This window comes from Gossypium hirsutum, chromosome A07 (assembly GCF_007990345.1).
Source record: "Gossypium hirsutum isolate 1008001.06 chromosome A07, Gossypium_hirsutum_v2.1, whole genome shotgun sequence".
NCBI classification, from domain to species: Eukaryota; Viridiplantae; Streptophyta; class Magnoliopsida; order Malvales; family Malvaceae; genus Gossypium; species Gossypium hirsutum.
The window spans coordinates 15,818,815-15,846,234 of NC_053430.1; the positions used below are offsets into that span (position 1 = coordinate 15,818,815).

Sequence of the window (27,420 nt, forward strand, 5' to 3'; positions counted from 1 at the left end):
ACCTAAATTATTGTGTTTCATATTTGTGATTTTGATAAATTTTTTAATAATTTATAGTTTCCTTCATTTTTATAGGTTTATTGATATTTTCTTTTAATATTTTAATATTCCAGCTTTAAAAATGGTCAGTGGGACCGTGGGTTCAGATTGATAATCCAAGGATTAATCGGGACCATTAATTTGGAAGGGAATATCAACGTGGCGGTCATCGGAAACATCACGACCAAACCCAAGAGAGGGATCCTTCTAAACAGAGCCGGGTTGAAGAAAATAAAGGTAATGAACTTGACAAAACCGGAAAAGGCAAGGGCAAATCCCGTAATAAGAAGAAAATCCAAGGGTAAGAGTAGGAAGTTCACAATATTTAAATGACGGAGAAAGGAAGAGAAAAAAAATAATTAAAAATAAAAAATAAAAGCCAGCAACAGAGAAATCGAACCAGAAATCCAAAAGAACCCTTCTCGTCTCTTTCGCTCGCTCTATCTCTAAATTTCTTGGGTGGATTTCTCTTGGCGTGGCGGTGTTGTTGTTGTTGTTGTTGGTGTTCTCTTTGTGAACAATCTCGTCTTCACAGATTCATTATATTATCGATCTGCACCTAACTTGTAAGTCATTTATCTCTCAATCTGAAACCCTAAAATATCAATTTTGCCCTTCGATCTTTCTTAGATCCATAATTTATCTCATCCAGTTTTAATTATACAAAGTTGATGATATATTGGGAACTTTCTCTTAACGATTACTTTTTTTTTAATTTGTGTTGTTTTATTGATTTAATGTATTGCATGTAGGCAGTTATTGATTCGATATTGGATTGAGGATTTTTTTTTGAGATTTGTTTAGGTGGCTTTGGTTTTTTTTGATCTGCTAATTGGTCGAGGCTTATTTTGGTGATTAGTGTTTTCTTTTTTTTTCTGGAAATTAGGGGTTCAGATTATTGAAGTCTGAAATAGGAATTTCTAGTGTTTGGTTTGCGTTTTATCAAAATAGTGTAAGGTTTTAGTTGTGGTGTTTTTTTTATAAATCGATTGGGATTTTTGGTGGTTTAGGTAAATATTTTGGTAAATTCAATTGAGGTTTCAGTGACTCTGTTTCTAGAGTATAATAGTAATTTTATCTTTATGTAGTTATTTATTTGTTTCGAGGGTTCAGAAAATCATGAGTGACGAGGGAGAAAAGACCTGCCCCCTTTGCGCGGAAGAGATGGATTTGACTGATCAGCAACTCAAGCCCTGCAGATGTGGCTATGAGGTTTGAATTATATTATTTTTTTTCATATAAAAAGTTTCCTACATTTGTTTGCCCATTCTAGATATCAGAGAAAGAAGTAAAAAGAGATAAAATAAAGTGGCAGTACGGGAAAAGGAGTGTTAATTTGTTTTGTAGGCCTTATTTCTATTGATCTTTGAAGCAGATATGTGTTTGGTGTTGGCATCACATAATGGATATGGCTGAGAAGGATGATACAGAGGGGAGGTGTCCAGCATGTCGTAGTGCTTATGATAAAGAAAGGATAGTAGGGACGGCTGCTAAATGTGAGAGGTTGTCAAGCTTCCAATGCTTCTTATTCTCATTAAACATATTGCAATATTTACCTGCCGTTGTCTCATGTATATAGTTGTTTCAATAAGCAGAATGGTTGCTGAAATTAATATGGACAGAAAAATGAAGTCACACAAGGCAAAGACTAAATCATCCGAAGGAAGGAAGCAACTGAGTAGTGTGCGAGTTATTCAAAGGAATCTTGTTTACATAGTTGGGTTGCCACTTAATCTGGCAGATGAAGATGTACTCCATTCTCATTGTGTATATCTGCAAGCTAACCATAATACTGGTATCTTGACCTAATGATTTATCTCTTTTGTGCAGCTTCTCCAACGTAGAGATTATTTTGGACAATATGGGAAAGTTCTAAAAGTATCTATGTCTCGGACTGCAGCCGGTGTCATTCAGCAATTTCCAAACAATACATGTAGTGTGTAAGTGCGGAATCAAATTTATTTGGTCTTAAATCTTCCAGTCATTAAGACTTGTTTTATGTATTGGATCTTTAATAGAAGCATATTATATCATGTATAGGAAAGTTCATCTTACTATTTTGAAGGTTCTTTTGGGTCTTTTTCTGTTCCTCTGTAATGTAGTGTTTTCTTTTCTCAACTACATTTGTTTACCTCATGAACAGATATATTACTTACTCAAAAGAGGAGGAAGCGGTTCGGTGTATCCAGTCTGTACATGGGTTTGTCTTGGATGGTAGACCATTAAAGTATGAGAATGTGTTTTGGTGTTATTTCATTTGTTAGTGGTTGGATGTATACATGGTCTTGGTTAACATATCTAATAGTTGGAATATTCATTTCAGGGCATGCTTTGGTACAACAAAGTATTGTCATGCATGGCTGAGAAATGTGGTATGTTTAGAAGTAATTTTTGTTTAATTTATTTTGTGAATTGAAGAGTTAATTTATTATGTTATTGCTGCTAAAATTAATATAAAAAGTAGTTATGAGAAACAACACACTAATTGAGACTGCAAAATTGTGCAAAATCAGGTAATATAATTATGAAAAACATCGTCCCATGTAGATTGATGTCAAATATCTGCAAACTTTTGAAATTTTATTAACTCTAAGCCCATCTAGCAACCAAAAATTAAATAACAAGCTTAAAAAAAATAGAAAATTATCAATGATAAAAGTTGTAGGTTGTACCAATTTCACTGATCTATCATGATCAGTGGTTCTTTAACAAATACTGCATAAATTATCCATGCATATTCTTAATTCCAACAATTTATGACATTTTACTTGAGGGCAATACTTGTATTCTCTTCAAATTTGCTGAGTCCTAATTCATTTAATTAATGGCTAAAATAGCTAGAAGGAATTAGTTACAGAAAAATATTGAACATATTGGAATTAAAAATTAAAAAGAAAACATAGTGTCATGATAAAGGATCCCAATTCATGGACACTATAGAAAATAAATTTTGACCATAACGATGATAAAATTAATATTGAAGTCAATAACCATCATGGTCAAAACAAAATAATAATATCTAGAATAGAAGGGCTAAATATGAAAAGGTTGTGAAATGCCAGCTTTGAGATTGCCACATGGAAAGAAAAATGATGGAAAATATAGAAGTAAAACATGACATTTATTATTGTAATAGAAAAATAATTGAGAAGTTGTTTTGGGGGTTTCAGCCTTGCAGCAATCCTGATTGTCTATATTTGCATGAGATTGGTTCTCAAGAGGATAGTTTCACAAAAGATGAAATTATATCAGCATACACAAGGTATATTCATTTGGCTGTTTTCTCTACTTCATCTTCTTTCTTTACTTTTAGTGAGATCGCATGCAACTTTGTTTATGGAACCTCCATTTGTTTGCAATGTTGGTCTGTTGTTTCATTTGATAATGCTACCAAAGCATCTGTCTTTCTATTGGTGCTTCCTGGATCGTCACCGTTTCTTTTTGCAAGTACCAGCTATCGAAAAGGTTTTTCCTTCAATAAAATGGGTTTTCTATTGTAGTCTTTCACTTTCCAAATAGGAGTTCCAAATAAAAAATTGGATTTGTTTGCTCTTTTTTTTGAGTTTTTTATTGCAACATTTCATGTCTAAGCATGTGTTCTAGATTCTCCCTTAATTTTGAGTGATGTCAATCTTGCATGATTTATTAACTTAGGTTTTTAAAGAAGTAAGCTTCAACGAATAACTGGTTCAAAATCTTGTATGATTTGTAAGCTTACTTAGTTTTTTAAAGTAGGGTTCAACAAATAACTGGTGCAACAAACAATATGCAACGGCGTCCTGGAAATATGCTACCTCCACCGGCAGATGATTATTGCCCCAACAGTTCTGCATCTGCAGCAAAACTGATTACTAAAAGTTCTCCAAATGTAAGTTCATGTTGTTTACTCCCAAACAAGAATTCCTAGGGTAATATTAGATGCGAAATTTAGGAAAATAGTGAAATTCTACTCTGCTTGCAAGCACACCTTCGCCAAACTTCTTAATAGCTTGTTTGTTTTTAGCTTGAGTCATTGCAAATGAAATTGTCAAATAGTATCACAGATGGGATGAGGCACCTAACTTGGTTGTAAACTTATATATTGCACAGAATACAACAGTGACTGTTCCTAAAAGTTCTCCCCCAAATGGAAGCTCTGGTAGATCTATTGCTCTTCCTGCCGGGGCATCATGGTATGTCCTTTAATTTGTTCTCTGACAAACTTTTATGTTAATTTCTGGTACTAAAAATTCTGCATCATTCTGCCAGGGGAATGCGAGCTTTAAACCAACCACAACCGGTCAGTTTAGCATGTACAAATGGACCTCCTAAGCAGAATTCTGACACTGTCAGCAGCACATTACCATTTTCATCTGCTGTAACAAACACCAATCAAGCTTGTTCGTTACATACTGATGTTATTATAAAGAAGCCATCTGAGGAGATTCATCCTATGCATACAAAGGGTAAACCTGATTTGTTAAAACCTTTGAAACAGAGTGCTGGTTTAGATTGTCGAATTGCCACACTAGAGAAACCTACTTCACCTGAACGAGTTACTGCTTCCAAATCGTTGAGCAACCAGTTATCTTGTACAGCAGCAGCCAATCATGATGACCAGGGCACTAATATACCATCAACTATTACAAGCACCACTTTTGATAATGGTGGGCAGACTCTTATTTCCTCTGGTGAGAAAGCGGCAATAATTTCCAATATTGACGGGGACACACAGAGGTCGTGCTCTGATATGTCGTCAACATTGACCTTGGATGGGAACGTCTTGAATGGACATTCTGATGATGTTAGACCTAGCAGTTCCTCTTCTGAACATGGATGTAGCAGTTCACCCAGTAATCAGGGGTTACAACAATCTCATATTGATTACTATCGAGAACCATTAAATACAGCAGCTGCTGGGAGTTCTGTGACATCTCCCAATGGGGTGTGTGTCTCAAAAGAGCAGTCTGTTTGGAAAACTGATGCACGTATTCAAGCTGAGAAAAATACTAGTTCTGAAGTAGAGGAAGACATATTGTCTTTTGATAATCAAAGACTCAAGGATCCAGAAGTCATTACTCGTTCAAGTTATGTGCCAAATTCACCAATTTCGCTCCATTTATCAAATCATTCTAGGTCCCATTCTTTGCAACATAATGAAGCTATTGGTGCCGTTAATTTGAATGCTGATACTCTCTTGGTAGATGATAAAGCACGTGACAATTCATGTCATCAGGGAGCTAATGTTTCTTCTTTGTCTAATGGATACCTTGACAAGTACGTAAGCAGTAGTATTGGTTCTGATATTACAATAGAAGGTCCCCCTCTGCTTTCAAATGAAGAGAAAGGGAAGCAGTTGGGAAGAATCCTTGCCAAGTCTCAGAGCAACGATGCTAATGATACTGGAGAGAGCAACATAATTTCAAACATATTGTCACTAGATTTTGATACATGGGATGAGTCCTTGACTTCTCCTCAGAACTTGGCAAAATTGTTGGGAGACAGTGACAAGCAGGTCAATCCTCTCAAACTATCTAGTTCGTGGAAAGCACCAAATCACAATCAATCCAGATTCTCATTTGCCAGACAGGAGGATTCTAAATATCGTCTCGCTGATGTTGAGTCCTCTTTTAATATTTATGGGCAAATGCCACAGAACCATCCTTCTGGCCAAGATTTTACAGACAACAGGGATTCCTATCTTAGCAAATTTGGAGTTTCTAATGGTTTATATTCCTGTAACTTTGAGGAATCTGACAATTTTTCTAGTAGTCCTTCAGTTTTTTCCAATAAGCTTTCTGGTAAGTGTCATGGAATTTACTCTGCTCCTGCTATCTTATCTTAGTTCAGTGCTAATTTTCTTATTGAACTTTATTCTTGCTTTCTGAATATTGACTTCAGTGGCATCTGTTTTTATTTATTTATAAATTTCAATCATGCAACAACAATGCTCATAACATGTTCTGCAACATCATTAACAGATTAAATTATAAGTATGTTTTTAAAATTGTACGTGATGCACCATCTTTGCCCAATATTTATTTATTTTATCTGACTTTAATGTGCTAGTGACTTGTTTTTATTTCTTTTATGTTTACACTGAGCATTGTTTCTTCATGTCATTTCGTTTAGTTTCATATCCAAGTGCGTGTTTAGTTCTTACTGATAAATTATGCAATGTTTAGCAGCTTCAAGAGCTCAAATTCCAGTCCCTCCTGGATTCTCTGTTCCTAGCAGGGCGCCACCTCCAGGCTTTTCTTCAATTGAGAGAGTAAACCATGCTTTTGACGCCACATCGGGTAATTGTATTTTTTTGGGTTTTGATTTTGGGAGTTTGTTTCCTGCTAAATTAATGTTGACTGCCTTTTGGTATAGGTAATCATTTGATGGACTCTTCATCCCTATTAAGAAATTCTTATCAGGCTCCTCAAAGTGGCGGTATTGGTGGCCCTGGGGATATAGAGTTTATAGATCCCGCAATTTTGGCAGTTGGTAAGGGTAGAATTCAGGGAGGTCTCAACAATTCAGGCTTAGACATGAGATCAAATTTTCTTCAACAGTTGGGTCCGTATGAAAACGAGGCCAGATTCCAACTATTGATGCAGAGATCGCTTTCTCCTCATCAGAACTTAAGATATGATGTTGGGGATAGCTTTTCATCTCTGAATGACTCTTATGGAATTCCTTCTAGGCTAATGGATCAGTCACAAGTTAACAATATGTCCGCATTTGCACAGTTGAATCTCCAACAGTCGAGAAATACACATAACATGTCAAATGGACATTGGGACGGATGGAATGAGGTCCAGGGTGGTAACGGCCTTGGTGTGGCAGAGCTCCTAAGAAATGAAAGACTGGGATTTAATAAGTTCTATTCCGGGTATGAAGATTCAAAGTATAGGATGGCTGCATCAGGGGATCTATATAACAGAACATTTGGGATGTGATAGTTGTCGGAACCATGTTTGTTGCTTCTTTGCCAATATTATTGCATTATGCTAAGAAGTAGAATGAATGCTTTTGCGCAATCTTGGTTGGCACGTTGTTGAGGATGGGCATGTTGACTTGTAACTGGTCTCGTTGGCATTGGCCTTGGCACCCCCTCAACCGTGGTAGCTTGCCCTAAAAGGATAGGCGGTGTGTGTGGAACGAGCATGAGCTGGTAAATAAAGAAATATTTTAGTAATATTAGTTCTATACTGTGCCTGCTTAATTGTGTGTGGAGTTGCTCGTTTGGGCGGAAAAGCTGGTGGAACCTATCAAAATCCAAGGGGTGGGCTTTGGAGGTTCGAGTTTGGGTAAAAAAATAGAGGCTGCTGAAATGGTTACAGCTATAATTTAAAATGTACATTTTACTCTGCATTGCGTGTGTTTAGGGGATTTGGGATTATAGGGGAATATGAAAACAATTTTCTTTCTTTAATTTATTTCTTGTATTTCTGTCTGCTACTCATTTGTCTTTGTGCATTTTCCCCATATCATATAATTAAGTTATTATTTATTGCCTTTTTTTCTTTCAAAAAAATAATCTTATTTGTTGACTCTTTTTCTTTATTTAATGATAATTATTTTTTAATAATAAAAAATCTTGCTATCCAAACTCAAGTTATACAAACCCTAGGCAGCATTATTGATGGAAAAAAAAGATTAGTGGAGGTTATTGAGCAAAAAAATCGATTAAAAAGTGGCAGGTGAACTTTCAATTCTTCAACGGTAGTAGTTAAAAAAGATGCATTTTGGTGCGTCCAATGTACTAGCTTAATTCTGAGGAGTATTAATCACAAAGTGTTGTTACACAACGCGGAATAGTCGCAAGTTAAATTTATAGAACATAATTCCAATTTAATCAAATTAAAATTGGTTAAAATTTTTTGAATTTTTATTAATAATTATTTTGGTTCAAAATCAGATTTAATTTATTAACTAAAATTATTAATAATAAAATATTATAGCCCAATATATTAAATAAATCCAATATATTATATAAGCCTAAAATGAAAAGAATTAAAGAATGAACTTAAAACTAATTTAAATTTATATAAATTGTTATAATGGGCTTGAAATCATAATTTATTTATATATACTCCTAAACTAAAAAATAAATAAAAGAAAGAAGCCTTAATTTTTTTTCTTTTCTCGCTCAAACTCAAAACAAAGTAAGTAGAAATGGTAATTTTTCGGATAATAAAAATACTATCAGTTGTAGATGCGGTTTTAATCCCATGAATAATGGATAGTAAAAATAAAGTTTAGGTAGAGATGACCATTTTTCGAATAGTAAAAATATTATCTGATGCGGATGCAGATTTAACCCCTTAAATATCTCCATTATTTGAATTTACATTTAATATTCGAATAAGAGGTACGGATATTCGATTGTGAAATCCACCTTCAAATCCGTCAAAGGGTCACAAAATGTTCAATATTTTGATTCTAGGCTCAAACATTGGCCATTTACAAATTTAATCACCAAAGCTAATATGTATAAAAATTAATATAAATATTTTTTAAAGTTAAAAATAATAATTAATTATAAATATAATAATTATAAATATGTTCAATTTTTTTATAAAATAATATATCTTTTCTAATATTTTATTCAATTATTCATTCATTTTTTTAACCCTAAACTTAACTAAACAATGATATAAAAATCAAATTTTTAGATTTGTGATTACTCCTTTTATTATTTGATCAACTCAATTAATTGAATTATTTTAAACAAAAAATAATTAATATTTATATAATTAAAATCAATATTATAATATGAAATTATTTTATAATGTGAGATAATTATATTCAATACATATTATATTATAAAAAAATAGTACACATAACATACACATTTAAGGAAAAAAAATACATCAACTGTTATTTAAGTAAATTATGAATGTATAAATTAATTATTATACAATTATGATATTACAATGTGCATTCTTTTATTAATGATATGCAACCTAAACATTAAAACATGTCACTATGGCTGAGAATGAAACCCGAACGTCAACCCAAACCAAAACCAAAGTATTTGGATGGTTTACGGAATGCAAGTAGGAGTGTTCAAATTTCGGTTAAAACCGAATTAACCGACCTAACCGATCTAATTCAGTTATCTGGTCTAATTTGGTCGGAGGTCGGCTAATGATTTTTTGGAAGTTCAGTTATTGGTTAATTAGGTCTGAAATCGGATAATTAACCCAATTAACTGAACTTAATAATTAATAATATAAATTATATGTAGTTTTAATTCGGTTTCTCCGGTTAAATGAATATTTTCAATTTATTTATTTTGATATGTTTTCACAAAAAAAAAATATAAGTTTCGGTTAATTCGCATTTAAAAACTTTATCTTAACATGTTTTGTACATTTCAATTTTATTATACACACTTTATTACCTCAATAATTCTATATATTAATAATGTTATTGATTAAGTTGCTGTCATAAGTTAATTCTATATCAACTCAAGATTGGTGACAATATCATGATAAACAATTATAGTGTAGTTAATGTTTTTAAGATGATGTACTTTTGTATTTAAATTTATTTTACTTACAATTTAATCTATTTTTTCTATTATAATATCGTGCATATTTCACATTTTAATTAATTAGTTTTAAATCAAACTTTTAATTATTTGTTGTATGCTACTTTTAAAAACATCTTTGTGTTCTAAATACGTAGTTTCCACTCGAGGTGTTCATGGGCAGAGTCTATGATATTAACACACTTTATGCTAGCATAAGCTCGGTCTGACTTGAAATATGAACCTAAAATTTTGTTTAAGCTCGTTCATATTTGTAAATGGCTAATCCAAACTCATTTTTGACCCGTCCATATTATTTTTTAAAATTGTTAAAAAATATATATTTATATTATTTTTAATTTAATATTTAATATTTAATATTTAATATAGTTGTATTTATTAAAATTTTATATATAGAGTTGCCTTAATAATTTTTAATGTTTATATCAAGTAGTAGTATTATATATTACTATAGATTTAATTTTTAAGTGTTCTAAATTGCATAATATATAAAAATAACATAACATTAAACATTATTAACTTAAAAATAAGTCGGGCTAGGTCGGAGTCAAGCTTAATTTTTTGCCCAAGCTCATTTTTGCTCAAAACTCTTCAAAATTTTAAACGAATAACTCAACTCATGAACAGGTCTAATTTCCATACTGTATATCATAGAATTTCTAATTTCTATATAAAGGTTTTGTTTTTGATTTGTTATATAGATTTTGATATTTTTGAATGTTTGGCTATTTCTAAGTGCAATTTTTTATATATAATTCCACACTAAAAAAATATTAATATTGACACAACATTAAAACATAAATAACAGATAATAAATAGAATATAAAATCTTTCATATGAATAAAAAAGTATTCTGAATAGAGGTCTGGGATGGGAATCATTTCCTGTTCATGGATTGGTGTTGATCTCATCTCACCACCCCTCTAATACTGCAACTATTACCATAAAAAAGACAGGAAATTTTCATTTTGTACATATTACAAATAAAGGGAGGGATAACCCAACAAAGGACCTAACTATTGTTCCCTTTCCCTTATACCGTTTGACTGTAAAGACAGACATTAGCATACTTTTTGAGTTGATCTTGCAGGATTTACAAAGTTGAAAGGAAAAGGAAGAGAAGCCTCATCTTGAACAAGATTCACTGAAATTCAAGAAAAAAACAATTCCTAGATTGACCTGTAAAGTGGATTAACGATGAATTCTGTTGATTTATTTTCCGAAATGAATTCATTCATGCCTGAAAAGGATACATCAATGCAAGCCTTCCATTCCAAAATTGATTATTTCATTGTGCCCTGCATTTTTTGACGTTGCAACACAAGTTCCAGTAACTATTTACTACAAAAACCAAATGGTTAGGCTACTATTATCCTGTAAACTTAAACCAAGTGTGTTTTGAATATTTTAGCAAATTGTTTTCCACGAGAAATTGCGTACGTGAAATCATAAAAAAAAAAGGAGCTCCATCGCTGGAACCATGCCAGTGATAGTCTTGATAATATATTCAGAATATTGAACGGACTAACTAAAGTTTGTCGGAACGAACCTTGACAGTGAATTGCGTTTATCTCAGGTCCCATCACTTCTTTTCCATCATCACTTAGCAATGAAATACCTGATGAAGTAATGTGAAAAGGAAAAGCTAGAGGGGGAGATATGGGAGATTTTGCCACCTTTATAAACCTCTCACCTGCAATAGAAATAAATTGTTCAAAGTGCGATCGCAAACAGGTAGATGAGATTTAGCTCTTTCTAGAAACTGGAAATCGGGTTTTACTTTCAGGAAAGTTTCTCCAATAAAAGCAACATTAGATACATACACACAGTTTATTGCTTTTATTTCAAAACAAAGAAGGGAAGACCGAAAATAAGCAACTGAATCTTTAAATAAACATGAAATCGATGCAATATTTACATTTCTTCGATATTGCACAAACCATCTAAAAAAAGCATCCCATTCTAACATGCAGAAGAAAAGCACGTCACTAAAGGAGGATCGAGCAACAATGTATTGTAGCAACCTGATTTAGCTTCGAGCACTAAACGAGTGGTTACAGCATGGGCCCATTGAATCCCCAGAGCAGCAACAAGATGAGAATCATATTGCATGGTAGTCCCTATAGCTCCATCCCTACTCTGAACTGCACAAGTTATATTCTATTGTGAGAATACGTCTGGAAAATATTTTACAATCAGAGTATGCGACTTTACCTTGGAAAGAATACCGAGAGGCATCTTCATGGTTTCGAGATCTTACTTGGTTCGTCACTACAACTGGAATTCGTGAAAATTCAGCTAGCGACCTACATGTATTTCAAATAAGCAACATATATAAGTCGAACTAAAGAAATGATTAACTCAAGCAAAACAACAAATTAGAGGGTTTGAGTTTTTTCTTTTACTTAATGAAGGAAATATGCCAACTCAATGTTTGTTGTCTACGAGCACCCTGCTCATGTTCCCTGTACAAAATAGAACCGTCATTTCTTGCATAAAAGAAAAACAAATTCTGCAAATTTTCCTATTAATGATGAACAGAGTTAGTGATAAACATCATGACAACTCATATATCCGAATCAAAGCTTACCCTGAAACAAGTGCAGCCATGCTATCAATCACCAGCATCTTCACTTGCTTTTGGAGGAGTGAAACTTTGATTTGTTCCAAACTGAGTAATAAGTAACATACCAAAGAATTGTAATAATGTTAGTTGAGTATCGTTAAATTAGCACATTAAGGTAATAACACGAAGTAATAGGAGTCGCTGAGAAATCCCATTCAGTGACAAACCTTTGTGTAAATTCTGCAAGTGATGTTGGCCTCAAAACAAGGATCCTGCCAGCCATCTGCAATACAAATGAATATGCCATTCTTTTCGTTCTTGGCTAATATTATAATGAAAAGAAACTCGAAAAATCGAGAAAGATATGATTCCGCATACCTCTTGTGCCATCTCTTTCATCTGAAATATTTCAGGAAAACTTCTCAATCCAATTTCTAACAATCTGGGAAGGGGCAGATTTATAACTTAAAAAGTTCAATATTTTCCTCCTAAAAGAAAAGGGTGCAAAGAAACTAGAAACCCGAAACAGAGACGGGTATTGAATAAAAGCCGATTTAGCTACCTTCTTGAACTGAATTTAGATTCAACATCAATATATATTACTCGACCATCCAAGCCTCCATAATTTGTAGGCAATGAAGCCAATAGCGAAAGCTTCAAGCAAAACTGGAATTTAACCAAACAAGATATGAAAAAAATTATTAATTACTTATTTCCCTGATTCAATTATAGTTTACTAATAAAAAGCAAAGGATTCTCCAAAGTTCAAAATTTTAAGAGACTTCTAAAATCCATTAATGAAAGTGAATGAAAATTTTCGAACTTCTTACTTGGGTTTTGCCAATTCCAGCTGGACCAATTAATTCAGTTAAAACCCCAAAAGGAATTCCCCCACATAAAGCTGCATCCAGTCCTTTCAAGCCTGTTGGAAAATGACCTCCCAAGTGCTCGTTTTGAAACCTTTGTTCCATTAAAGAAAGTGCCTGGGTATCAATCCAAATCCCTAAATCTGTTAGAAATTAAAAAGAAAAAAACCCCAATTAATTGAGGAAAAAAACACTTACAGTTTGATATGGTGGAGCAACGATCTCACTGATCTGTGATAATGCTGATCTTACTTCTGTTAATCCCACATCTAACAACTCCATTAACTCAAATTCCGTTAAAGTTAAAGCGTCCTTCAAAAACAAATTTTACTACTAAATATCACTGAAATTGAAGAGCTTAAAACAAAAATAAAAGAAGAAAAGGAAGAAGAAAAAACCTTGGCAGTAGAAATATTACGGGCGGAGAACACATTGGCGATGGATTTGGGGAGTGGGATTTCGCTGATCAGCTTGTTCGCCATTACCCTTTCTGCTGATCTTTCCCGCCAATTATGGTCTGCTACTAACCGTTATTGCTTTTATTTGGGCTTTTTTTGTGGGTTGGCTTATTATTTTTGTGTCAGAGACCGTTGTTTGAGCCCATTGCCAGGGAAGTGAAATCCTTGAAACCCAAAAATGGTTATTTTGGATAACCTTAATCCACAAATTGGTATTTAAATTATAACCTTTTTCTCATTATTATTATTATTTTTTTGTCGGTACCTAAACAAATTTTCTCTAGTTGGTCCCTTCGTTTAAGTCCATTAAAAAAGGATTAACCCACAAATTAGTACTTATACATTTTTTTTCTCATTTTGATACCTAAACTATTTTTTTCAAGTCGATATCTCTATTAATTTAATTGTTAGTCAAACTGTTAAGTCTATTTAAAAGAAAGATAATCAAATGAAATTTGGCATGTGTAGAAAATATAAATTATATATATATATTTTTTCTTTCTTCAAAACCAGATTGATGGTTGAACTGTTTAGGCCATAGTTCCTGGTTTGATCAGTTCGTTTGATTCTATCAAATAAATTATTAAAAAAATTATGAAAATTAAAAATTAAAATAATTGAGAAAACCAATTCATTCGATTTGCAGGTCAATCGGTTCAATCCCTATTTTTAGAATAGTACCCCAATCGGTTCTCAATTCAACCGATTGATTCGATCTGTCCAATTTTAAAAATAGTGGTTTTGATCGATGGAATAACCTTTTTAATCCTGTCAGGTTGAGCAATCATGCGGTAAAGTTCAAAAAAGAATTAGTCATTTGCGTCTTGACCTCGAGAAGGTAAATTTTGAGCATTGTTAGTATTACTAGACATTGAAAAAGAAGAAGAAAGAAAAAAAAAGAACAGCAAAATAGAAAAAAATAAAGAGATAGAAATAAAAGAATTAAAAAAGTATATTTTAAGTTAATATGACGTGGTAGTTTATTATTTGGTTGAAAATATATATAGCATTTTAGTGTAAAATGAGTAATAAAAGAATGGTTTATGTACCATTCGTGATAAAAAAGAAAAAAAAAAAAGAAAAAAAGCATAAGCTTGAGAAAAAGAGTATAATTTAAGTACTAATTTATGGGTTAAAATAAAAAAAATAATTTAAATACCAATTTATGGATTAAACCATTTAGATAAATATAACTTAGGCAACTCTTTCCCATATCCTCAAGTAACATTATAAAAACAACTCTTTAATCCATCAGTTTCATGGATTGATTTTTTATTTTTGAAAATTTGAAATTGTTTAAATTATAATTTTTTTATATTAAGCTTGAGTTTTAAAATTTAAACTTATTTTGATAAAATGATATTTATATTATAACTTTTGAATATTATTTTGTAAAATTTTAAAATCTTTCATAAATATATCTAAAAATTTAAATTTAAATGTAAATAAAAATAAATTTTATATAATATTTTTAAAATAATATTGTAAAAATTATTTTACTAATTTAAATATAAAATATTTATTTTTACTTAGTAAAAAACTAAGATTAATTATAAGTTGAATAAAAACAAAAGTATAGTTAAATCCAATAATTTATATATAACTAATAATCATATCACCTTGTTTGGGATTGGAGTTTTCTTACAATCAACTACAGCCTCAACTGCACCAAGTATTTCATTTACCTGGGACGCCTCACTTAAAACCAAAATCCCTTGTTTTTTAAATGGGGACAGCCTCCAGTCAAAGCCAAGGAGCTGCCTAAATGGTGGCTCTCCTTGCAATGAAGTTGACAGCACTACTAGTTTAATATAAATTTCTGCACCCTATAAAATAAACTCCTCACCATCCTTTACATTTCACCGAAAAGCATTGTGATTTCATCATCTCCACCTTCCTTATTCTTATCCTTATCTTTATATCTATATTATTGATTTTTCTGGTTCTTAGTTCTGTTGTAAGACTAGGACTCTGCTAGATTTATGTTTTCATTGACAAAAACTGTCATTAAAATGTAATATCTATCTTTTTCTGTTTGGATTTTCAAAGATGATTCATGGGTGTTCAATCTTCTCACACTGTTGTCTCTTTGTATAGGAGCCAAGTTCCCCCAAGGAGAGGCCAAATCAAGGCTCAAATATTTGAGAGCATGGTGAAGGCTATTGCTTCAGCTGCTTCAAAAGCAATGGGGAAAAACAAAGGAGAAGGCGGTGGCAGTGCGTCTACTACCATAACTCCCAAGCAAATGGTGACATCTCTTAGGTTTCTCAAATGAAACCCTTTGAATAGTTATTTGTATGAACCACAAAAATACCCAGACTGTGAAAACCTTTCGTTTTAGATGCAGATCACAGCTTCTTATGGTTTTTTTTTTCTTTGGGATAAGGTTAACCCTACACTAACTAATGAGTTTTTTTTAAGAGTTAAGGTAGGGGATGTTTATGAACTCTTGTAAGTTTACATATTGTATGCCGTCAGTTTTAAGGCGTCTTCCTTCCATGGTTGGTTGTTTCTTCTGGTTTTTTTTTTTGAGGAGGAGATGATCTTTATGGAAGAAACTGGTTGTATTGTATGAAGATTTTGTTTTCTTATTTTTGTGTGTTTGTGGGGATTTAATGTGATGTCCAGACCCTGAATCTTTTTATGTTTAGTCTGTTTGCCTTTTGGAAGAGGGGCTAATATGTCGGCTTAGCTATGGATTAAGAAGTATTTAATTAGTAATTGTTAAAAAATTTACAAATAAAATGGTTGAGGGTGATTGATTGTTTTGGGAGAAATTTTGGATATATTATTTGATGGGAGCATTAACAAGTCCGTAGAAATTCAAAAACAATACACCAACTTTTTAAGAGATTCATTACCTTCCAACACTATATTTTTAAATTTTCTGTAAGAAAAAGTAAAACTACTCTCAATATAAATATATTAGAAAAACATGATACAAATCATGAATTGTACTATTTTTTACTTTAATTCTCGCTCCAAATAACACCTTCCGTGTTTACAATTTTCTAAAAATATGCCTCTTATTTTGTTTAGACATTGATATTTATATTAATCTGCTGTCAGATATAATTTAGAGTAAAAAAAATATGTAAATTATAGAATAAATTGAAACATAAAAATAACATTAAATTATCACAAAAATAAAAACCAACACGATAGTGTCAAGATATATGTAAACTAATTTATTAATATGTAAAGAATTGTATAAATTTAGGCTATGTTTGATTAAGTATTGAAAAAAAATTCAATCTAACAACAGATTATTATTTTAGTAATTTATTTTTTTAAACATGTTTGATAATCCACAATGAAAATTACTAGAAATTTTTCTACAAAAAAGTGTAGAAAATGATAAGTAAATGGGGATCTACTTATCACTTAATAGAGAATAAATTCAATTATTATTTGTTTTTTTCTACAAAAAAAAGTGTAGAAAATAATATGTTATCCATTATCAAACAATCTAATTATATTCCGTATTTAATTTTAAGTAATATACCACATATATTTTCTAACATAAATTCAACACTTAAATTTTTCACTTTATCGGAGATAACCTTAATTATTTTTAATAAGAATTCATTACAAAGTCAAACACTTATTTTTCCTAAATTGAATCACCATGATAAATTATGCAAATTTTTTTTTGAATACATTTAAATCTTAGGCTATGGGAGGTCAAAAAATGATTCAGGAGCTGAAATTTTCTAAGGTAAATATCTAGATTCAAATCTTCAAATTTCCTTTGAAAATGATGACTATTAGAAATGTTGAATTGATTGGTAATAGTCTAAGTTTGGTAAAAGTTGATGATAGAGTATGGGAGAAAGGATGGGGTAGAAGTTATTTGAGGATTAGAGTTGAAATTGATATTGGGAAACATTAGTTCTTAGGTTTGGGGTGTTGAGAGAGGATAAGAATAAAGTATGTGTAGAAATAAAATATGAGAAGGTTGATGATTTTTGCTTTAGATGCGGGAGGATTGGGCATATAGCTAGAACCTGTGCTTTTTGGATAGAAAAATAAGGGAGGTGAATGATAGGTTAAGATGTTTGGGGGTTGGATGAAAGTTGCAGGGCACAAGGGATAATACTATGATTAAAAAGGTGGGGGTGAAGATGAGTTGAGTTGTACTATTGTAAATGGTGAAAGTAAGAAGGTGGGGGATTTTGGAGGAAGTAATAAAGGGGAGAGGCAAAAGGACGGTATGGGAGAAAGTGAGGGTGAAAGGGTGAGGAATTTAGGGAGAGGTTGGAATAGTAAAATAGTGGGTGGCATAAGGGGGAATAAAAAAGATTTTTGAAGTTGAAAGTGTAGAGTGACTGAAGTTTTAGAGTGAAAGAAGTGGGGATAAGAGATTAATAGGGGTAAGTAAGGGAAAAATGTTGGAGCAAAAAAAAGGGAGAGGAGAAATAAATAGGGAATGGGAAGGGAGGGAAGGTTATGGAGGCTAGATAGGGGGTCATAGGAGAAATTAGTGCTAATACTGCTTTGTGCATTAAAGAAAAGTTTATAGATGGGCAAGTAGGAAGGGATGATAGTAATGTTGTAATTACTAGTTGGAGTCCATATTTTGTTGAGCTCCCATCTAATGAAGGTGATAATGGTGAAAAAGAAAGGGTAAAACTTGCTATAGAAAAAGACAACTGGTTGTTGTCGAGGAAGTGCTAGTAAGACGAGTGCAAGGAATTTCTTTAAAAAGAAACTAGCTAGATGATGATAAAGAAAACATTTATGTGATTGAAAAGAAATAGAATATTGACGATTTCTTGGAAGAGAAGAGGATGGAACATGATGAGAATGTGAATGGTTTGTATGTAAAAGAGAGTGTTGGTAGATGTGGGTTGCAAAGGAAAAGGAGGAGGAAAATTAAAGAGATAGAAAGGGGTAAAGGGAAGGCTGAGTGGGGGAATATTTGGGAAGGGATTGCTAGAGGTTCTAGTGGATGTTCTTATACAAGGGTGGGTTGGTACTGAAAGTTGTGGTGGCTATCCTATAAGATCCACCCGGGGATATGAGGTTTTTATCTTAGAAATTTCAAGAGATGGGGTCTCCTTTGACAATTTAGAATCTTAAAGAGCTCAGAAGGAGCTACAACCTTATGTTTATTTTCTTGACGGAGACAAAAAAAATAGTAGGGATAGATTGGAGTTTTTTTAAAAGGAAGTGTAGGATGGATGGGGCAATTTATGTTAATCCAAAAGAGTTAAGTAGGGGATTAGTAGTGTGGTGGTAGGTGGGGTTAAAGTGGTGGTGTTGAGGAAAATAAAAATTTAGTTGATATGTATATGGAAGAAAATGATAATAGGTCAATTTTAAAGGTCTTTTGGGTGTATGGTCCTATTGAGTATGAAGCAAGAAAGATAGTTTAGAAGAGTATTAAGAAGAAGGCTAAATTTATTAAAAAACCTTGGCTTTGTGTTGGGCACTTTAGTGATTGATAGCAAGTTAATTTTATATGTTTAATGTACCTAATTTTGGTCAAATTTTGAATGGAATGCTACTAAGCTTGTGATTTCTTGCTTAAATTTATCAGGGACGAAATTGGAGTGTCGAAGTTAAAAAATAAACAAAAATCGAGCTAAATTGAAACAAAAAGCAAGTTGGGGGGCTGAATTGAAAATTGCAAGATTATTTTTGGGCTGATAAAAATATTAAACTTCGACAAATTCCATATTTAAAAAAAATTAATTTAATGGTTGGTTGTTAAGCATGATTCTAGGCATAAATCCTGTGAAATTGGTTTTTTGAGAGGTATATGTAAAGGCTTGTAATTGTGGCATTAGAACACACTTGAATTTAAAAAGGCAATTGACATATTCTTGCTTAAGTAGAATTTGAGCATCCTGCCATATCTTTTCTCTTTTATATTCTGGTGCAATTGCCCTTTTAGTCCCCTATTTTCTTCACCTATTATCTTTCATTAAAACCCACACTTAAATTCAATCAAGAATGATTAATTTCATGCTTAACTAATTTCCATTTAGCTTTAGGCCGATTATCATTCCAATAGGGAATCGTGAGAAATGAACCCACAACACTCCAATTTAGCCCAATTTTGCTTGTTTTTGAACTTCGACACTCCAATTGCGTCCCTGATAAAATTTAAGCAAGAAATCACAAGTTTAGTAGAATTCCATTAAAAAATTGACCACAATTAGGTATATTAAACATATAAAATTAACTTGCTATCAGTGATATTCTCTATCACCATAAAAAGGAAAATGGTAGACTTAGGGATGAAAGGAAGATGAGAAGTTTAGAAGTATGATTGAAGAGCCTAAGCTTATTAATCTACACTTCAAAGGGCTTAAGTTTATGTAATGACCCAAAATTCACGGGCATCGAAAAAGTACATTATCGGGCCTCTGTCTTAGCGAAATGGGTTCGTAAATATTTATTAGGAATATTTTTGAGTCTAGTTGTGTGTTTAAATATCCTTCAATTAAGTGAATTTAGCCTAATTAAGAGAAATTAAGAAAAAAAACTAAATTAAATAAGGGGTAAAAGTTGAATTATAGATTAATAGAAAGTAAAAAGGGCTAAAATGGGAAATAAACCATTTAGCATAAGTTGAGGCGGCAAACATGTTAAAATCTAAGATATTTTTAGATTTTAATCATGTAAATATATATAATTTAATTATAAAATATATTATTAAATTAATTAATTATAAATATCATATTATGAATTAAATTAAATTAAAGCCAAGTGTATAATGATAAAAATATACAAATGTAATAATAGTATGCATACATTTGTAAGATATTTATGTAATTACTTTTTATTTAAGTAAATAGATATTTATTATTTATCATTATTATTATTCTATCAAATTATAATTTATATTATTAAATTATGATTATTATTATTAAAAATAAATTAAAATAAAGAAAAATGTATGGTGATTAAATTATACAAGTGTAATGCATATATTTATACATTTGTAATATATTTATTTAATTACTTTTTATTTAAGTAAAAAGATATTTATTATATTAAAATATTAGATTATATAAAATAAATAAAATAAGGACAATTGGTTGGTGATGATAATAGGCAAGTGTAAAATATATGTGTGTCCAATTGTAATATATATATTTGATATTAAATAAGATATTTATTATAATAATTATTATTATTATTAAGTTAATAAAGTAAAAGAATAAAAGAAATGAAATAAATAAAGAAAACAAAACAAAACAAAAGCAATTCGAAACAGGAGAAAGAAAAGAAAGAAAGAAAATAAAAGGAGAAACTAGGTTTTAGAAGCTTTAAAACAAAGTTTTGTTGAAATTAAGTTGAAGTCTTGGAAGTTCATAGGTTTTTAAGCATGGTTCATGTTGGATAAGTTGTTGAATTAGGGATCTAATTGAATGAATTTCAAGTTAAGATTGACAAATGGATTAAATTGTTAAAGAACCTATAAGTTTTGGGATTGAGGGATTAAATTGAAATAAATTTTAAATTAGGGTTTTATTATGAACACTTGATAGTTAGGTTGAATTTGATAGGAATTTGAATAAGAATGAAGTATGAATTAAGTTGGTAAAGTGAATTAGTTAATTAGGACCTAATTGAAAATAATGTGTAAATTGAATAGAAATTCAATTATTTGTTATAATTAGTGTTGTATTAATAATATAAATTATTTTTATTTTCGTAGCTAACAAAGAACCCGAGACATCGACAAAGAAAGGAAAAGAGAAGGTTGACGAAGAGTAATCCGAGAATTACGATTTGTATTTCTATAAACCGAACTTAACATTTAAAAATTGTTATTTTTATTATTTGATGTGTATGGAAAGATATTAAGGTAAGTATTAGTGTTTTGATATTGAATTGGATGTATGTGAATTTGTAATTATTGTGAAATGGATATTGAAATAATTAATTACTGTGAATTAAGAAATGAATTGAATACCCTATTAATTGTATCGGGCTGAGTCGGATATAATTGGCATGCCATAGGATTGGAAGTGTTTAGGGATACTTCGACCTTGAGTCAATGAGGCAGTATAAGTGTCATACTGTTACTTCAACTTCGAGTCGATGAAGCACCTTGTGTGTCGTACTGTTACTATTACTTCGGTTTAATTCGATGAGGTACTAAGTACCGTACTACTACTGTTTACTTCGGCAAAGCCGATAAGGCATTGAGTGCCGTACTGGTATGTTGGTTGGATCCGTGTATCCGTCTAAGTCCGAGCTATGTTAATAGGGGTAAATTATTGCACTGAATAACTGGATGACTGTATTACTGGACTAAATAACTGATTGTTATTGATTGTTTGATACTGAATAACTGATTGTTATTGAATCAAAATAAACAAATAATTGTTATTGAAAAATAATGATTGATACTGAGTTTGAAATAAAATAGAGCACTGGATTGAAAAGGTGAATATTTGAATAGTTATTGAATTTGAGTAGTGTTTTATATGTATTTTATAATTATTTAAGTGTTGGTTTATAGAAATACCACTGAGTGCATACTCAGCGTATGGTTTGTTTCTGTGTGCAAGTTAGGTACAAAAGTGATTAACGACTTAGCATCCAAGCTGATCCTGAACTCAAATACGTGGTGATGTATTTTCTCTTTTAAAAATGACATGTACCTAGGTTGTAATTTGTTGTTATTTTGATACATATATATTAATGATAAATGATGGTAATGGTTGTTCCATACAATTACATATGTCTTAAACATAGTCTATGTCATAGCTTTGGGCAATTTTGTTGAATGATAATTTAAATGAATCAATTAGACATTTTATGCTAGATTGTTATAAACATAAAAATGTTAGAACTTTATATTATTAGTTTGTTATAATTAGAGATGTATAAATTCATGAATTGATTTGTTTGAAATGGTCTCGATTTGAATTTGCAGGGAAGGTTAGATATTTATAAAGTGGTTATATTGAGTTCGCACAAAAAAAATTCGGAGTACCCGAACAAGTCCCGATTTGATTCTAACGTGTGATTTGGACCTCGAGGGTCCATTATAGGGACTTTATAATTAAATCAAGACATGTATCTCATTTATTTTGGATTAATTGTAAATTGTTCGATAGGTCCGGTAATGCTCTGTAACCTTGTTCCAGCGACGATTTGAGGTTAAGGGGTGTTACAGTTTACTTGGGAAAATAAGTGGAAATGATACGACTGACAAGGCCCAAAATCAGGCTCATGAACGTGATGGGCTCAAATTTCCTCAAGGCACATTAACAAGGTCGAAGGCCAAGCAAATAAAAGATTTAAGCATATAAATACTCATAGATATTCTTTGATAACTACATTAAATACATATATTTGCTAATTGTGGAAATAGTGCCTTTGACAAATTTTATCTTGTAGATGAGTTTCTTTTTCGCCTAAACAGGTTATGTATACCACATTGCTCCATGGGAGTGTTACTAATTCATGAGGCACATAGTGAAGGCTTAATGAGACACTTTGGTATCGCCTAAATACTAGATATTCTACAAGAACACTTTTATTGGCCGCACATGAAGAAGGATGTTGAAAAGGTATGTTTAAGTGCATTGCTTGTAAACAAGCAAAATCTAAGATAATGCCTCATGGACTCTATACTCCTTTGTCGATTCCTTCTTCACCATGGGTAGATTTATTCATGGATTTCATTCTTGGTTCGTCACGAACTAAAAAGGGTCGAGATAGTATATTTGTTGTTATTGACAGGTTTTCAAAAATGGCACACTTTATTCCTTGTCACAAAACAAATGATGCTATACATGTGGCAGACTTATTCTTTAAAGAGGTGGTGCGAGTACGTGGGATACCTTGCCCAATCATCTCTAATAGAGACGTAAAGTTCCTAAGCCACTTTTGGAAGGTATTGTGAGGTAGGTTGGGTACTAAATTATTATATTCCACTACACGTCACCCTCAAACTGATGGCCAAACTGAGGTAGTAAATTGAGTTTTAGGCACTTTACTACGAGCTGTTATGGGTAAGAACCTTAAGAATTGGGAAGAATGTTTGCCATTTTTTGAATTTGCATACAATTGATTTATTCACTCTACAGCTGGCTATTCACCATTTGAACTTGTTTATGGTTTTAATCTACTAATTGTACTTGATGTTGTGCCATTTCCTATAGAAAATATTTCTAACTTAGATGGCGAGAAGAAAGCCGAGTTGGTGAAATCAATGCACGAAAAGGCAAAATAATGGATTGCTAAAACAAATGGCACAAATGCCAACAAAGCTAACAAGGGGTGTAAACAAGTTATCCTTGAACCTGGTGATTAGGTTTGGATCCATATGCATAAAAAGCGATTTCTAAGTAAAAGGAGGACTAAATTGGACCCTAAGGGTGATGGGCCTTTCTAAGTACTCAAGCGGATCAATAACAACGCCTATCAAATAGATCTGTTCGGTGAATACAATGTAAGTTCTACTTTTAATATTGCTGAATTATCTCCCTTTGATGTTTCAGATTCGAGGATGAATCTTTTTGAGGAAGGAGGGAATGATACGAGTCGCAAGACCCAAAATCTGGCTCATGAATGTGATGGACTCAAATTTCTTTAAGGCCCAATAACGAGGTTGAAGGCCAAGCAAATCCAAGCAAGATTGAACAAGACCATCCAAGACTTCGTTACCAAGGCCTTAGATGTGCACATGATTGAAAAAGAAAATCAATATTCACTTTTTTGTTTTCAAGAAAATTAAGAAACTGAATTTTGGTCCAATTTTGTTGTTTCAGACAATTTCAAGAATTAAGAAAATAAAGATTTCAAATCTTGAAAATCTTGGTCCAAGAAATCGAATCTTGCAGCCAAGGCGCATTGGATTTCATGTACGAGCTTGAACAAGTCAATTTCGAGAGCAACTGATCACAAGACCAAGTTCTTGAAAAAAATGGTCCATTAAGATGCCTACAAGCCTAACCTGAAGTTTGGATAGTAGTTTAATTGAATATCAAACCAAATTATCAAGTGACCCAAATTGTAAAATATTTAAACTATAGGTCAAATTTTATTTTAATAGGTGGATCATCATGTAAGAATTTAGCCCAAGGAGTCTATTTAATTCCTTTGGCCGATTTCCTATTAAAAGTCCACACTTAGAATTATTTATTTATTTTTTTTTATTTGATGAGTTGTCATGTTAGTTATTCCATTAGGGTTAGGAAAACTTATTTTGGGGGCCTATAAATAGGATAGATGTCCACCCTTATAGATGAACAATTGATTTTTGTTTTTTTAAGTTAATAATAATTCTTTTTGAGTTTTTCTTCAAGAATTGCTTTCGAGTTTCTTTTAGAAGCTGTTTTAACATTCTTTTAGATTGTGGAAATTATCTTCAAGCTTTTTCTTACTAAGATCTCTTTCTTGAAGGGGGAATTAAAGCCATTGAAAAGAGTTGTGGATTCTTAATGTTTCCAATGCTTCTTAGGACGTCATATTCTATTTTCTAGCCTTAATTTATCATTCTTTGTTTATTTTAATTTCATTCTTGCTATTTTGGCTTATTGATTTTATTGATTTTAGTTCTAAGTTAAAATAGCCTCAAGAGAGACGTTCTCCTATCTTGTTCCATTAAGAAACAAATCAAAATTAGCAGTTTTAATCTTTTCTTGTTGTTTCAAACATTCTTGAACAAAACAGTTTGCTTTTGTCTTCAAAATCAATTCTAACAAATCTGTTTTGTGTTTTGTTTTTCTAGATTTGGTTGGAGTGTTTTCTTGAGGTCCAAGAACAGTTTCGTTCCATCCAAGAAACCCTAATTAATTCTTTATTGGACTCTTAACTAGCAGGTTCATCTTTCTTTTGTTTTAATTTTGTTTGACTCTCTTTTGTGACAACTAATCTGTTTTTGTTGTTTCTTGTTTCAGTATATGTTCATCTAGATATCTAGGTTAAATCAAAAACTTAGACAAACTATGATCCTATTCTGTATGTGTACCGAATCATTTTTTAATCAGGAAAAGTGGGATAATTAAGGAGAGAATTGATAGAGCCTTTGTAAATATATTACGAATTAAGAATTATCCAAAATCTCAAGTAGTTAACCTTCCTATGGTTGGATCAGATCATGCTCCACTACTTGTTGATACTAATGTAAAGGAGAAATGAGGACCAAAACAATTTAAGTTTGAAATTTTATGGACTTATAATGACGAATGTGGGTAAATCATTAAGAATTGATAGGAGACTAGTTTTGTCTGGCCTCGGGCATATCAGCTGGTGCAAAAGCAAAAAAGGTGTAATAGGTTATTGATACAATGGTGTAAGAAGAGTTTTTCCAAAAATAGGAAACTGATTGAAGATATTATGTGGAAAATTGGGGAGCTATACATGAATGATATGGGGGAGGTGATAGTATTAAGAAGATTAAACTGTTAACTAAGGAGCTTAAGAAGGTATGGAGTAAGGAAGAAATATACTAGTTCTAGAGGTCAAGAGTGGGTTGGTTGATGCATGGACAAAAATGCAAAGTTTTTCCACTTATTTAGTGTGCAAAGGAGGAGAAATATTTTGTTTTTGAGGATTAGGACTAAATATGGATGGAGTAAAGATGAACAACTCATAATGGAACAATTTCAAAAATATCCTTAAAACTCTAATTATTCCTACAATCTAGAAATTCAATCTACAACACAAAAGCACTTAAAAGTAAGTTCGAGATAGTGTAAAATGAAATCATTTACATATATGAAATTACAACGCATTAGTGGACTCTAGACCAACAATTAAAGAAGCTGATTTGTGCAACAATGGTAACGAATTTAAGAGGCACATGTTGATTTGGATGGCAATTCAGAGGAGAAAATTAAAGGAGTCTTGATAGAGATTGGCTACAACAATTTAACTAAATTGGTAGTAGCAAACTACCCGATAAGTGTAACAATTTAGAGTTAACAAGGCAGCTATTAATAGGAAGCTAACGATGTTGCAAAAAAAAAAAATGCAGCAAACCATGGAGTAACTTTGGTCGGCAATTGAAGCTTGTTTAATTGGAATTTAAAGGCTATTTGAAGCAAATTTAAAAGATGTTTGAGCAGCAACAAGGAGAAGCAATTGATAGTAGTGGAGGGAAGAAAAAGAGAGGAAAAATATAAGGAAAATTTGGTGGAAAGGACTTGTAGTTTAAGATGACTTCTAATTATCATATTAAAGCAAAATTATCTTAATTTATCTAACAAAAATCCTAATAAAAATTCCTAATAGGAAATCCTAAGTAGATAAAAATCCTAATCTAATTAAACTAAATAACAAAACTTGCACACATACGCCACCTTAAAACAAAAAAAAATAAAAATAAATATTAATTACTAGATTAATCTCCCACTAATTATTGAAAATTCAATTAAATCGTTAAAACAAAATCAAAATTAAATTTATGAAATTAGTCATACGAAAAATAAACACAATCATTCACTTCAACCTAATTTCGTTTATTTATTTTTAGTTAAGCTAATATTACAGATATGGATAGACATCTAATATATTTGGAACTAATAATAAAAATAAAGAGTCCAATACTAAAGTGGGTTCAATCCTAGTTCTACGATGACTCAAGCAGTACACTTGTAACAGTCTGGTTTAGACCCTAGTCGGAATAGTAGTTTTGGGACCACAAATCTGAGTCAGAAAAAAATTTAAATATTATTTTCTGTGTTTATGATATATGAATTAGCATGTGTGAAAGTTTCGTATGAAAATTTAATCGTTTGTGTACTTAATTTGATAAAAGGACCTAATCGCGTAAAATGTAAAAGTTTTCTGCTATTTGTTAAAGTGCCTATTTGATGTGTCTCTTTAAATGTGAGGTCCTTATGTAGTTATTTGACCATGGCATACATTAAATAAATTAAATGGGCATTATATCATGATTTATTAATGGTTTAATAAATGGGCAAAATTGGTATTCATCATATTATGTTAATTAAAATTAAACCAAACATAAAAATTAGTTCATTTCAA

General features: G+C 31.6%; 2 protein-coding genes and 1 long non-coding RNA gene across 8 annotated transcripts; 2 read left to right on the forward strand and 1 right to left on the reverse strand.

The window, feature by feature from the left end:
• Nucleotides 1–390: 390 nt before the first annotated feature.
• Nucleotides 391–7,524, forward strand: LOC107932928 (uncharacterized). 5 transcript variants are annotated; one of them, XM_016865047.2, is made up of 13 exons: nt 391–605; nt 1,128–1,251; nt 1,415–1,542; nt 1,635–1,788; nt 1,870–1,979; nt 2,183–2,266; nt 2,363–2,411; nt 3,210–3,301; nt 3,775–3,907; nt 4,129–4,211; nt 4,288–5,819; nt 6,204–6,317; nt 6,394–7,524. In XM_016865047.2, the coding sequence occupies exons 2-13, from the start codon at nt 1,159–1,161 to the stop codon at nt 6,963–6,965; spliced, it is 3,144 nt and encodes a 1,047-aa protein (XP_016720536.1). In that variant the 5' UTR covers nt 391–605; nt 1,128–1,158; the 3' UTR covers nt 6,966–7,524. The 5 variants fall into 5 exon arrangements, with proteins under 5 accessions (XP_016720536.1, XP_040973582.1, XP_016720538.1 ...); XM_041117648.1 differs by having other exon boundaries at nt 6,207–6,317; XM_016865049.2 differs by having other exon boundaries at nt 1,146–1,251.
• A 2,853-nt stretch (nt 7,525–10,377) lies between these two features.
• Nucleotides 10,378–13,539, reverse strand: LOC107932921 (DNA repair protein RAD51 homolog 2). Of its 2 annotated transcripts, none has more exons than XM_041117649.1 (12): nt 13,396–13,539; nt 13,196–13,309; nt 12,962–13,114; nt 12,694–12,797; nt 12,510–12,573; nt 12,359–12,414; nt 12,156–12,236; nt 11,971–12,030; nt 11,780–11,871; nt 11,590–11,709; nt 11,115–11,258; nt 10,378–10,906 (listed from the first exon to the last, which is right to left on the reverse strand). In XM_041117649.1, exons 1-12 carry the CDS (start codon nt 13,477–13,479, stop codon nt 10,854–10,856), a joined length of 1,125 nt encoding a protein of 374 aa, XP_040973583.1. In that variant the 5' UTR covers nt 13,480–13,539; the 3' UTR covers nt 10,378–10,853. The 2 variants fall into 2 exon arrangements, with proteins under 2 accessions (XP_040973583.1, XP_016720533.1); XM_016865044.2 differs by having other exon boundaries at nt 10,378–10,863; nt 13,396–13,537.
• A 1,631-nt stretch (nt 13,540–15,170) lies between these two features.
• LOC107932923 (uncharacterized) lies at nt 15,171–16,105 on the forward strand. Its single transcript, XR_001693506.2, has 2 exons — nt 15,171–15,469; nt 15,553–16,105. It is a non-coding gene; the product is annotated as an uncharacterized lncRNA (long non-coding RNA).
• The last annotated feature ends 11,315 nt before the right edge of the window (nt 16,106–27,420 follow it).